Source organism: Malurus melanocephalus, unplaced genomic scaffold, assembly GCF_030028575.1.
Source record: "Malurus melanocephalus ecotype Western Australia unplaced genomic scaffold, MMel_1.1 scaffold_364, whole genome shotgun sequence".
Taxonomy (NCBI): domain Eukaryota; kingdom Metazoa; phylum Chordata; class Aves; order Passeriformes; family Maluridae; genus Malurus; species Malurus melanocephalus.
The window spans coordinates 139,262-154,052 of NW_026623596.1; the positions used below are offsets into that span (position 1 = coordinate 139,262).

At 34.4% G+C, this 14,791-nt stretch overlaps 1 protein-coding gene across 1 annotated transcript in view; it reads right to left on the bottom strand.

Annotated features, from left to right (window-relative positions):
* Positions 1 to 14,791, bottom strand: part of LOC130580825 (contactin-associated protein-like 2) — a 616,928-nt gene that overhangs the window by 113,570 nt on the left and 488,567 nt on the right. Inside the window, exons 7-8 of the mRNA XM_057378578.1 lie at positions 13,245 to 13,388; positions 7,141 to 7,405 (exon numbers count right to left, since the gene is read on the bottom strand). Of these exons, the coding sequence (XP_057234561.1) occupies positions 7,141 to 7,405; positions 13,245 to 13,388 (409 nt within the window). The remainder of the gene's footprint in view (positions 1 to 7,140; positions 7,406 to 13,244; positions 13,389 to 14,791) is intronic.

Sequence of the window (14,791 nt, forward strand, 5' to 3'; positions counted from 1 at the left end):
ACTAGAATGTCAGGCTACAAAAATTACAAGCATGTAGTCTAAGGGTACAAGGAATGCATAAAGGGTATAGAAAAYATTCAAAAGGSTATATAAAATATATAAAAGGGTATATAAAAAGAAAAGGCAAAAATCATCAGGCATCAACTCCACTTACTCATAGGCATTTACAGAATGTCATTACTGCAAAACTGAATAGGTAGTAGTAGTAGTATATCATTCAGTTRTTATAAATGATTAATCATATGCTGGGTTATCACGAGATGGGCTTAGTCAACTACCTCTCTCTTAACTAGAAACAAAGTTAAATCACACTTCAAACAGATTTCTTTTTCTCACTAGTTTGCAGTAAAATTTAAATCTGCTACCAGGTGAACTAAAGAGCTAACACAAAGTCAAAGAGCTAACAGTAAGTCAAATCACATTTCTCAGGTAATGCTAAAAAAAAAGTTTACAGGAGCCACTACATCCTGTCATTAGGAGCCACCCGTGCTATTCCCCAATTAGGAAGTGGTGCTGGAAGGTATTCATGCCATTGCTGAAAGTCCTGGCTGGCATTATTGTGTGGTTGCCATCACATTGTCATCCATGACAAACCTTGGTCAAGTATAGGTGTGGGAATCCTGGAAAGGGGCTTTCTCCAAGAACCACCTTTATGGGAGAAGAGGCAGAGATGRCAAACTGGCATATTGGGTGAAAGARTMTAATAATTTGGATTTGCAGTMTTTTTGATATTAGAAAACATTCCTTTCATTTCCCTTTATACTATATGAACACTTAGTAGTGTTCTGGGAATACTGTTGTTGGGTTATGCATAAACACAACAAATATAACTATAGTTCCAGTCTCTTCTGTATACTTTTGTTTATTTCTCTATTACAATCTGAAAGGAAAGTAATAATGGAAGAAAAACTCCACATACTCAGTTCAGCCAGTACAAATAAATCCTGAAATAATTTAAAATGCAAACTTAAGTATATTTTGCAATGTCTGTTCCAACATCACCACCTTTCTGATCCGAGAGGTAATGCTGGTTTTAAATAAGCATCCTTGGCTTGCTAAACCAACCTTTAGGGACAAGTGTCTCCATACTCCTTTGTATTCAACAAAAGTATGCAAACAGAAAATCCACTGAAGCAAAAATCTATGTTCTTAAGGTAACCACAAAATATTGGGCCCTCCGTAGCATTCAAAGAGGTTTATCTTTTATTCATCAAAGTCAAAACCAAAATTTTCACAGACTTGACTAGAACCAGACTAGCACTAACTGATGTAGGTGTAGTAAGAAAAGGCAACATGGGAAGCAACAAAAATTGAATCCACTTCCTATCAAACCTACTTAATTAAAAAGAATTAGAAAGGTATGATTCCAACTAGTTCTGTCTAGATGTACTCATGTAAATTGCACTCCTCCTAGCAGCAGTTAGGATTATCATTTAACCACTGACTATTTCAGGGTTTTTGACCTGAAGGAAATTCAGTGCAACACGGTGAGTGTTCAAATAGTAGTTGCAAAAAGTCTTATCTTTCATGCTAAAATAGTGATCAGCAGAGGTCCCTTCTAACTGTTCAATAGCCCAAAGGAAATGAGACCAAAACAAGTAAACTGAGCTTCAGCCTCCTGTATAAATTCAGAAAGCTTATCAAGGACAACACCTTAGTTTATTGATTCTTGGGTTCTTCTAACCTTGCAAAATGTCAGTGTAACCAATAAAGAGCTCCATTGCTCTCAGGAAAATAACTGAAAAGGTACCACCTATGCTTTAGAATGCATAGCTTGTGCTTTTTAGGCAACTCTTCAGTGAAAATCAGTGACTGATGATGCAGAATTCACAAAACCCTGAACTAAACTCATCAGTTTTCTCAGACAMAGAAAGTCTGCAATCAAGAACTCTATTTCTTAATCTGGTTTAAGTACTGTACCAAGATGCTAAACCAGACTACAGGAAAAATATGTAGTAAAAGTAATTATAACTACTGCAAGTATTTTTGTATCTCAGTTCTGTGAAATTCAAATCCACAAATGCCTATTCATGTAGTTGCATTTACTGCTTAAGGTCAATAATCAAAAATAAACATAGAGAGAAATGGACAAACCCGGCTGTGAAGAATCTAAGCTTCTAATATTCAGTCTTTTCTGCTGCTAAGTCATTATTCTGTCTTTCATGGACTGAATTTCTGTCTCTCATCTCGATCATGCTGACAAGTGCCTCAGGGGTATCAGCCTSACTTACTAACTTTCAGTGTATTACCTACCACCAGTAATATGAGAAAGACCTGGTGGGAAATGTTATCTTCCCACCAGAAATGCACTTGTGCTCTGTGTATACACATTCCCTATTTAAGACTTCATTTAACCACCAAGGCAAAAATACTTCTTGATTCCCACATAAAGTGCCCCTGGGAATTGTCACCGCAGAAACACCACTTTAGATCTGCCAGAGAGAGACATTTTATTACCTGAAGGATGCTATCTTAACCCAAGGTCTAAAATATAAATGAACTGCAATTCAGATGACTTGAGATCCAGCAGAAAGACAGAAGGGTGGAAAGCTTCCCAGGCATTCCACAGGGAGACGGCTGATTTATTTAATACAGATAAATATGACAAAAAGATAKTCATATCCCAAGTTTTAATAAGTTCATGCTTGACAGGAGAAACTGAACTGAAGTCTTGAGMACCAGTTAATACAAGATGTTAACTAATAGAGTTGGAAGAGGAAAAAAGAAGCTTCAAGCARATGAATTCAAGTTAAAGGCAGGAGAAAGATTTCTCTATTAAGATATGGGCTGAAGGAGAAAYTATGTCCTTTTTCAATGACTTATCAACTGTACTGTAGGGTAAAAATCTAAGGGAGCTTCATACAGCCTTTAGTATTTAAGTAGAGCAGAGGATCTTAGACATGAAAGGTCAAAGCCGCCTATGAAAAGATGAGTGAGAAAATAAACAGAGAATAAATCAAGAGATTATTTTAGAATCTGCCTTCATGAAAACCCAGCCTTTTCTCAAGTGGCAGACATGTTCTATTCTATGCTGAAACAGGGATTTGAGGTTTGCTTCAGAAACACATTGTAAAGCCATTAGATGATTCCTCGGGAGTGCTGTTTTGAACGTTACTATTGTCTCTTTGAGCAAAGCAATGCTCTCTGTGGTTTTTAATAAGTTACCTGGTTTTCCCCATGTTGAAAGCTTCAGGAATGTTAGGTTTCATCAGGAAGGAATTTGGGTTAAGTTGCCARAGCAGGTAGATAAAACTAAGTGGAAGCAAAGGAGGCAATTGGGACACGGGCTGTGGCTTAACCCTGCACTGAACTGCATTTGCATATGGCTTTGGGAAAAGTTYCATTAAAAGTTTTTACAGCCAAGAGAGATTCAGGAGTATGGCATTTTCTAGTTGCTGATTTTTCTGTGCTCAAGAAAGAAGATGTTAGCTTGTTAAAATTTATAAATAAATACMGCTTCATCAACAATTTATTCTAATTGCAAGATTACTGATATTAAGTAGGTTCTTAGTATGTATTCAAACCAAATTACTTTTAAACTGCAGCAGAATATCAGAATCCTTTAATATGCAAAAGTATTGGAAATCTGCTTTCAAAAAGTTCTAAAAGTAAGATCACATCTTTCTTCCATCTTGTCAGCCTAGTATTGTTTCCATGAATCCCTTGGGTAAAACCAACAGTTTCTGGAAAGCTTGCCTGAATCTCATAATGACAAACCCAAAATTTAGTCCAAACTATAYGGAGCAGTAATGAAAAATCTCTTGGCTGTTTTCTGAGATTCTCTCCAATTATTAATACCTATGCTGGGACATACACAATTGTGTAGATATTAATCAAAGTTTACTTTTCAGGGAAAAAGTCAATAGGATGTTTAAATCTTGATTTATATACAAGCTTTAAGTATTTCACCTGTGTAATTCTGCACAGTCAGTAGCTCATTTCTTCTAATTAAATCTTTATTTTGCCTCTCAGTGGGTCTGATTTTCCTCTTACTAGCAGCAAGTTTATTAATATAACTCTCATCAATCAAATGTTGGTAGCATCTTAATGAGATTAATGTAAGAAAAAGAAAAATCAAAGCCATTGACTTTGTGCAACAGTTTTGCCAGCCTGTTCACAGCTAAACAATGCTTACTGGATGCTTAACAGAATGCTGGGCAGGAATTTTTACTGTTTAGAGACCTTTTTTCCAATTGTTTTGAAAGTACAATTGGCACAATCATGAAAAAAAGGAAATAATTTGCTCAGGAAGCAAAATCAGGGAGTTTGCCTAACTACAAGAGCTAATCATCTTTGTCCTTTTCATATGTAATACAAGCTGAAATTACACACGCACATGAAAGTAAAATATTCTGTTACAATCAGCATTTAGTTATGGGCATCAGAGTGCACACCTTATTAACACAGTAAAACATTTATTATTGTTTTCTATCAGCTTTCTGTTGCCTCTACCACTTACCACTCTGAAGCCCAGGACAGGTCATGGACCGATCATTTGGTCATTGTTAAACAGGTCACAGCCAGGTCAGTTAGAGCAAAAAACTCTGGTTTCCCAGGTCAACACAAAAGTCAGTTGATTTTTAGTTGTAACTCAAAAAATCATGCATACTATATACGTAATATATGTAACCATTCTTTTCAGCCCATATAAAATAAATATGAAACATTAATAATAGGGATAGATTTAACTATCTGAAATATAGAGTTGAGGTTGTGGTTTGAAAGTGACTGATGGCATGAAAGGAGCAGCAAGGTAAACAGTATCTAACAGAACTAAAGAAGAAAATAAAATGTGTTTTGCCACAACCAGMAGTGATCTATTGAAAGTTTTCTAGAAACTGTTTATGCTAATATCAACCACCTGTGTTTTTTAAAAAGTATCAACAACAGAATGACAGAGTTAACTAAGGCATGGCACTCAGTAGGAGCATCACATGCTAAAGATAATTTTGAACTTAAAACAATGAGTGAAGAAGCTTCAGTGACACAAGACCATTTAAATAGTTATAACAATGTCTTTTTTCTTTTATATATTCCAAAAATAAAGTAGTGAGATGACTTATGCTGCCAATAAATATGAAGAAGATTGATCAAAAGACTAAGAGATTTTAATGAAATATCAAATATAGTGGAATCTCCAACATGGAGAACARTTAAGTGCCCTTTTGAAGACCAAAGGATAACACGAAAAAAGATGTAAGAACTCTAGCTGGGATCTGATRACACCATGAAAAATGATCCCTGACAAAAACTGAGCAGCAGGGAAGGATCTCTGTGATACAAGAAAAACTGCTAAGAGCAGACTGTCTGATGGAAGCTCTCAATTTCTTTGATTTTAAATGCAAAGCACTCTCTGCTTCATGATTCCAATGAATCACCTACTATTTTCCAAATATTTTCCCACAGCATGCTATGTAACCTCTCATGATCACTGTATTTACATAGAAGTTAAGTATTTTGCATTCATGCTTTCTATTTGACCACTTTAGAGTATTATATCCCTTCATTCAAGGCACTTCTATACACTATTATTTTATTTTCATCTTTGGAAAGTGTCATCAAAATAGGTAAAATTGCAGCTGCCTTTCTCTCTTTAAACAAAATACTCAAATGAATTAGGGGCAAAAGTTCTGCCAAGTCAACAAGGAAATCTTTTTCTCCTACTGTCTGATCCCTCCTAGTCCTCGAGAAGCACTTCATAAAGAAGTGGTTAAGTGAGAAGGTTGGCAGTACCCACCAACCAGTGAGAAAAGTGTGAATTCAGATATATTTGAAAAATTGGGAGACTATGCTCTCCCATTTATCTGAACTCTGTACATGTTAAGATAGAGATCCCTGTGTCGGTACTCACAACTTTAAGGTATTCAAGGGAAACTATGACAAATAAACCAGACAAACCATAATGCTCCATRTCAGTATCTTTGCAGCAGAGATGTGAAGGAGCAAGACCCTGCCACCTGCACATTGGCTTTCAGCTCTCTCATGTAAGTCCTACCAGTCACTAAAGCTACTGCCTCTACGACCAACATTACACAGTGCACAGAAATATAGCACCCCATGGTAAGTGGGAAACCGGCATTAAAAGCTGGTAACGTAAGCAGGTTTGTAAATCATGAGAAGCATATAGAAATAAAGACTTTAACTTCCTCCGGAGAAAATATGCAATTGCAGATGACAGGGAGAAATGACAGCAGAGATAGGAAACCCAAAACAGACTTGCATCCAGGATGTACTTTTAGTTTTTCTAATACTCTTGCGATAACCAGACTGAGTTCCTCCCAGTAGAGAGAAGTCTATTCATACCCTACAAAATTATTCATACTTTACACATGCTGTTACGTAGAAGGGTGCACACTTGGCCATATGAAATTCTCCTTTTTTTTTTTTTTTTTTTTTTTTTTTTTTTTAGAAATAGCCAGTGAAAAAAATGTGCACCTTTTATCTATAGAACCACAATAGTCAGAAATCTTTCTGCCAAAGGCAGACTTCTAAAAAACCCAGCAGGTTTATATCATGACATCTGTTAATTCCCTGCAGAAGAAGGAAAAAAAAAAAAGTTTGCTGTGATATTTACTGTACCACAACACCATTCCTTCTGCAGCCTTTCCTGGCAGATGCCATATTTTCTTTTCTATGTTCACACACACAATTTCACAGGCACAGGAATGCCTGTTCCAACAAAATTAACATTGAAGCACTGAAATAAATCTAACTTTTTTCCAGGATAGCTAAGCAGATTAAAAGGTCTAGACAAATAATTATGGTACAAATTGATTTATTTTTTTTTTAATGAGAGTTTCCTAATTATTGGGAAGTATTGGGAGCAGCCTAACTTTACRCTGCCCTTTTGAAATCAAATATTTTTGCAGAGAAAACTGCAAGACATAAGGAAGAAAAAAGAAGAAATGCTGCCTCATAAACAAGGGGTGTTTTTTTTTAGAGAATCTTTAAAAAAARTTAAATTTAACAAATGTTTCAACTTTCTTGTAACTCTTACTCAATAAAACAGTCAAGGATTTAATATAGTTGCAACATAAATTTTAAATTTTGCAAAAATTTTCCAATCTTTCGGTGCTCAATGATTTTAAACAACACCAACCAAAATGATACCAAATTTTAAAAAACCCAAAGCACACTTACCTGATGAAATGTCTATCCGGTTCTTCTTCACTTGAGTGACATTGATATGGATGCTGACTTTGCCCTCATTTATGTCAACCTCAACATTCCCCAGGTCTTCGGCAAAGTTGCTGAAGAGAAGAAGTCCATTTGGGTTCCAGGTCCGGAAAAGGAAACTGACTGAAAACAGATCCTGGCTTGGACGACCAGGAACCTCAAGGTAACTGGTGGCATTGAAAAAGACAGGCACTGTATGTGGCTCCACACAAGAAAAACTTAAATTTCCCTAAGAAAAACACAAAAAAAAAAAAGAAAAAGAAAAAAAAAATTGCAAGATTACACTAAATTCATAACTACTTGTAGAAAAATATTCTAGATTTCATTCAGCCTAGAGACTACTGTGATCAATGCATACTGCATCTAAAGATGGGTTATTAATACTATGATTATTGTTACTATTATAATAGTTATTGATTTTTCTGTTTTTTTTCCTAGCATTGTCTACCATATTTTGTAGTACATACATTATAAAAAAGACAGTCTGCCCTGAGTTGTAGTCTAGCTAAGAACAATCTTAGATGAAAGAATTAATATTTCTAGWTAAAAGTTAAAAAATTAATCACAGATGAATTTCAGGCTTTTCTATGGTCCCCATAGAAACCTACAAGAGAACAGTATAAAAAATGAGTGCAGATTTCCAAATAYCCTGATATCAATCTGTCAATCAATACAATATATTCCAAAAGAATCATGTGTAATACCTGAAGAGTCAGACTCTCTGTGATGTTTTCAACTAAATGATACTAGATATGCTAATATTCTAATTCACAAAGCAGAAGGATTTAGAGTAGCTGAGCAACACCTAATATTTTTGGATAGTAAATAATTTTGTCTGTAAAAGAAATGACAGTTTCCAGACTGTAAAATTTTATTATTTGTGAAATTGACAAAAAATGSAGTCAACTTTATTGATTCATAAGGTTTTAAAATGTATCTGTAAACAACACTAGAATTAGGGACATGGATTTTTCACTCTGGTTCTCATGTGATTTCTCACCACAAAAGACAGAATGGTAGGATGTATTTGAAAACTATCATTCTTTTTCCATAGAGATCATAGGTACTTTGCAGTAATCTATGTCCAGAATTAACTTATTGCTTCATGAATGCAAATATAACAGGAAATCTTCCTCTGCTGAGGAATTCTTACAATATGTGGCAAAGTGGATCCTGTTCTATGGTTAGGCTTTTTCATGCACTGATGCAGGTGGATATTATGTGGCAATTTTSGTTCTATTTGGGAGGAAAAAGTTTTATCTGATACTCTGATACAGTATGGAAGTTATTAGTAAAATCAAGATARCAATTCCTCTGATACCTATTTCTAAATTAAAAAAATATTAAGGCTTGAACAATATTTTTGGAGGYACATAGATCTTTAGAGATGTGGTCCACTTAAGCAGTTTTCAGAATCTCAATACAAGTCAAACATCATCTTTATTGTAGAATTATTTTAAAATTCCATATTACTAACTTCCTGACTTAGCTTTTTAGGTCATATWTTTTATTCATAATGTATAAATGCATCTGAAAGTTCATCTTGAGGTAAGGTAGAGAATTTGGAAGCAAGACTGGCATTTTGTGTCTGAAAATGTGTGGGAGAAAAGGCCTAAGTGAATTTTTTACAAGGCAAATATATTCTATTGGAGATGATGGATGACATCAATAAGAAAGTTTTTGCACTCATTTGCCGATGGCCAAACCCATCACTTTCTAAAAGAGCATCACATCAGGAAACACCTTATCTGTATCTGATTCATAGCGAGATACAACTAGTGTGGAAAATTCAGCTTCTTATAAAGGATTTCCACATAAAAAGATGATGATGATGATGATGATGATGATGATGATGATGATGATTATTATTATTATTATTTAATAATAATAATAATTTCTTGAGCACTGAGATAGCTACTTTGATTACTCTGCAACCTCTTTCTCCTGCAGAGTGTCAGAAGTTGTACATTATTCTACTAAAAGCCAGTAGAATTAGTAGTAACTAGTCTGTCATGACAGCCTCCATGTCCCATTAAAGTGCACTAATGCTTCCAGTAAACTGGAACTAGAGAAGAGATTTCTTTAAAGTGAKCTCCTAGATTTGTYGCTAAACTTTATGATATGTCAACAYTACAAGTCATATTCTTTTCCTGTGCCCAAGTCCCACGAATTAAAAAATATAAATCCAGCTAATTAGCTGAAACAAGTAAAGATAGTTTTCAAATAGCTGTGTGATGAGAGAAATTACAGTTACTTTATAAGTAAAGACAAAATACTTCTCTGCTAAGTTGCTTGCCAATTCTGGGATCTTTTTTGTGATTTTGGTTTGCTTTTTGTTTTGTTGATTTTTTTGGACAGTGAAAATTATTTAAGAACTACCTAGAGACATTTAATTTCCCAATTTTAGCCAACTAAACATGAAATCAAAATAGTTAACTCATTTGTTTGACCAGTTTTAATCTAAACAYTTTCAAGTTTGCTACGAAGTGCTCCTGCTTAAACCACAAATTTTACATGTGTAAAAAAAAGGTGGAGAGTGTCTGAAATACCCTCTGTAAACCCTGGCTACCTTCTCGGTGTAATGGGCACCATGTGMATAGAAAAAAGTTCTGTTACACAATTAGGGCAGTTCTGCATAGACACAGAAGACTACATCATTTTTTGAGAGATATCATCTCACAGCTCAGTCACAAATACCAATTAAGTAGTGCTCAGAGAGCATTCTGTTAGACTTTTTAAGAGTTCCTTTTGCTGCCTTGTTACCAAAAGGAACTGACAATTTCCTCGTTACAAGAAGGCTTTTATATCCAATTGTCGTGTCATTCTGATGTTTTGGATGCTTGCATGTGTAACACCTATTAATGTTAATGGCACTGAATGCATTCAAATTCTTTTTCACATCAGTGAATACATTTCCCACGAACATCCCTGCTGCATTAAAAATTTCTTGAGAAAGTAACACATAATTCTAATTTTCCTGCTAGTTAGCATTTTCCCCACTGAGCTATTCAGATTAATATGAACTGGATTATTGATTCCCTCTATCACTGTGTTTCACAACTCCTCTTTTAAGTATGGCCCATCTTATATAGATTGCTCACTCGTTCTAGGTCAAGAGTTCGAGTTAATCTGSAGCTTGTCTCTATAATAGCCTCCTCATTTTTCAAAGAGAATGAGATTCTTTTCTGTAAATTCAGAGTGACTTGCTGAATAGTTTTCTGGGCAATGACATCTGGAAGTCAARTATATACTGTGCATCTGTACTGAAACTTGGTCTTATCAGAGAATCTTTCATAGTACATTGATAGGAAAAAGGTAAAAACAACTTCATTTRTATAGCTTGAGTTGTGTACCATGACCTTACATCTATATGGAAAATTTGATTAATGTTTACTTCTTATAAATCAATTTTGTCTATCCACATTCAGACATTATCCCTTCTGTAAAAATACCACTGTAAACACCTTTCCCAATTAAAAGACCTTCTGGCTGAATAGGAAGCTCCCAAAAGACAGGTAATGAGTTTATTGGGGCTGCACTGCCTGTTAAATCAGGATGGATCATACAGTGCAGGCAAYGCACTGCACAGTAATGCCATCATAAATAGCAGAAAAGGTTAAAAAAATTTCCCCTTTACTTTCTGAATCTAAATCAAATATGTTACAAAAGTCAGGGTGGGACTTTATTTAAATTTAAAATACTTTAAATAAAGTATTTTTATTTAAATAAAATATATTTAAATTTGTCTTTTCATCCTTACTCTTCAACAAAGCAAAAGGATGCTTGGTGGTGTTTTTTTGTTCATAATAATAGGTTTTTTTAAGTTAATTTTGTTCAGAGAAAAATAATGATCATCATCTTCTTATCATCTCTGATTTTCTGGGCCTCTTCACTGTGCAGAATTAATTTGTCAAGTCACTTTCATTGTGTGACTTCTGAAATTCAACTGTCTTCATCTATTAATATTATTTTCTTTTGTTTCATACYCCTTTAAAATCCTTCTTTTCTCTGTATTTATCCCTCCTTTGTGATACTTCTCACAACCACACTGATTACTTTGCTTGTATTAAGCCTCATTATATTGCATGTGTTGTACCTTTTAAGATGATATACTGGGGCAAGGTGTTCCTCCTCTTAAGGGTTTGTACAGAGTGTGCTGCAGTGGGGCTTTGATCCCTGGTGGATTGCTCGAGTGCCATCATCACAAACATGCTAAACAGTGGCAGTAGTTTCAAACAAGCCTGCTAAATCAGGCTAAAAAGTAGGAGAAAAAAATGGTTTTGTAAAAAATATTAAATTTGTGTTGATTTAGTGAGAGCAAAATTGATTTTGCTTTTGAAGAGCTGAAGTRGTTTAAGCAATTCTACTGAAAACAAAGGTCACTTCTATTTTCATAGTCATTCTCAGAATAGGAAATCAGCAGAACCGTCAAATCAGACTAGCATATCATCACCTCTTGATGTGGACCTAATGCTGCCAGAGCATCCTAGGAGGATTTTACTTTCATGTTAAGGGCAACATAATTTTTAAAACAAAGGAGCAAAGAAAGAAGGAAAAAAATACAATCAAAATATTATTTTTTCAGAGACTTTACATGTGTGCTAGCTATGCCACACTTCTGAGAGTCTAGGACTTTAAAAGATAGAATTTGCACTACGGGAACTTCCTAAGTAACACTTCTGTTCAGAAAGAGGCTTGAAGGATATGTCCTACTAACTTGCAGTGACTTGATTGTGCCAAGATTCTTTTTTAAAATCAGGCATCAATCTTTCAAAATCATGGTTACATTACATCGGTAAATGCCCTACCCTGCAGGAAGGAAATCACAGGTAATTTAAAAAAATAAAAAAAAAAAAAAAAGGTCAAAATTTCAGGAGCTCATGAGATCGAGTTGAAAAAAAAATCAAAGTGGAATCTTAATACATGGAATATATATCATATTCTTTGCCTTTGACAATAAGGAAGAAATTAACGTTAAAATACTATAGATGTCAGGCTGCATTACTGAGTTTTTATAGGCAAACATCACATATTCAAGATTATCCTTTTGATTTCCTTGACCATTTAGCCATAATGTTCATACAACTACATGAAATTTCAGTTTTACTAGCCAGGGATAATCAAGTGGTAATCAATCCTTTCCATGACATCATCACTGCATATATAAAGCCTTACAATTTATTACATAAATTAAAAAGAAATATAAATCTACATATTACTAGCAAGACTCTGTCAAGTCTGTAAGCTTGTACAGAAGAATGCCTGGAAAGGTTATTCAAACCATCTCAAACTCATGGCAGTATTACATTTATTTCTAACTCACTTTGCCTTTGCATGCCAGCAAGCAGTTTCAGGAATGTTTAGAGCTTTAAAAACACAGAAATTAAAGTACATTCTTTCTTAATCTTCCTGCCCATAAAAGCACAAGTTTGAACATTAAAGCAACTATGAACMCTTAAGCCAGAGCAAAAATAGAATAAAATTGTAATAAGCTCTGTAACATTAACAACCAAATAATTATTTCAAGTATAATATCTTGAGKTTTTTCAGCCATATCAGAAAATACTGTAGAAGTATTCCCATCCAAAGACTTTTGCACTTCACCAATCCAACTAGCTCAGCAGGGGTGGAATATTGCCAGGATTTAAAAGCCACAAGAAAGCTGCAATTCATTTAATAATAAATCTTGTCTGCACTGGTTTTGGACTACTATAATTTGACAAGAAAGGGAAAAAGCACTTAGATTTAGATTTTCTTTTTTTTTTTAAAAAAAAAAAAACCAAAAAAACCCAAAAAAAACCTCTCTGACTGACAGACTGACACTAAAGGTTAATTTTTGAAAGATTAAACAAGGGCCAGGAAAAAATATGCTGATACATGATAGCAACTTTTTTAAAAACTCACAAATGCCCATGCAATAAGAACTTTGGGTTTTTGGTAAAATCTGTTTTTTGTTTTATATTATTCCAGTATATCACAAGAATATCAGCTACACACCCTCGAAAACCTCCTGGACTTCTTTAGAAGGAGAAGCAGAAGTGTAGATTACCATGAAATTATGCTCTTACCACATTTGAAGGTTCCAATTTCTTCCTCTTGGCAAGGTCAGTGATATTATTGCCATTGTAGTTGATGCTCTCCATGCAGCCTTTGAAATTTTTCCTGCTGTTAGAACTTGGCTTGCCAGAAAAAGGCATGCCTCCAAAGGTTATCTTCAAATGAAACAGAAAATGGTAGATAGTTACTGGAAGGCAAAGACTTTTAAACAATTTTGCTGTTGATGTATTTGCTTTCTTTGAACACTCCACCATGGCAGAAAAAAAAAAAAAAAAAAAAAAAAAAAAAAAAAAAATAAAAAAAAAAAAAAAAAAAAAAAAAAAAAAAAAAAAAAAAAAAAAAAAAAAGGAAAGTGGCAACACTGCTTACAGAAAAAAAAGATGGATGTATCAAAATAAATACTGCAAAAGCAGAAAAATAATTGTAAATAATTTCAAATATTTATGGTAGCCAAACCCAAGTATTATTCCAATTGTCCAAGCAGTGAACAGACAACATATCACAGTTATTCACAGGTGAACTGCTCTTCTGATTGCTACTGGAAAAYAAGCACTTCAAACAAAGACATTGGAATACATTTCCATCACAGAACTCTTCTAAATAAAAATAGACATGAAATTAGCCAGAAAATCTGTTTCAAATCATTCACTCAGCTACAACCATGTGCCAGAGCTCAGACTACAGCACAGCAGTGGTGGGCTCCAATAGGGCACGTTATTCTGCCTTAATGCTTATATATTTACTTCATCCAGAAGAATTTGCAGAACCACATAGTTAAAGATGCAATTCTCTATTAGACAGAAGGACTTTTCTCTGCAAAGAAAGTGCTTTTTTCATGTAGTTATAATCAATGAGGAGTTAGCCGTTGATTATGCTGGTCAAATCATCTCCTCAGAAAAGATGAAGACAGTCACTGCAAAGACTCTGTAATCAAATTCAGATAGGAGTTGTTTTTGTCTTACAGCTGAATTTCATTACCCTGGGCAATTGATTCTGGGTTGTCCAGAATCTCTAGTGCTATAAAAGTTAGAAACTCAAATATTTACAAACTAAAAGTGTTCATCTCTTATGAAGTCTTTCTCTGTCACTCCACAGAGATTATGCAGGTCTCTACCACACCATGATCTTTATGGAAATKATTGGAAATGAATAATGTTATATGTTTTCATGAATATATTGCAGCCCAAAAGCCAAGAATAAGGGGCTCAAGAGATTAGTCCCTGCAATTTGTTAGGTGATTATATCCATTAGAYGATGGCATAAATCATAATGGCATCTTGCTTTCTGGTCCCACAAATGCTCAGAAAAAATATCTATTTGTAGTCTGCTGCTGAGATTTGGCAGAACGAAGCTTTTAAAAATTATTAATTGTTAATTCCACTTGTTATTACAAACAGCAGGAAAACAGAGCTCTAGGCTGACATTTTCCATTTTAAAAGCATGAAAGAYATCAAATTTTATCCCAAAGAGGAGGCTTCCACTTGGCATATACAAAGAACTAAAGTGATACAGATGAAACCTGAAACCTTTATAAATTACACACACCAACTTTGTAAAA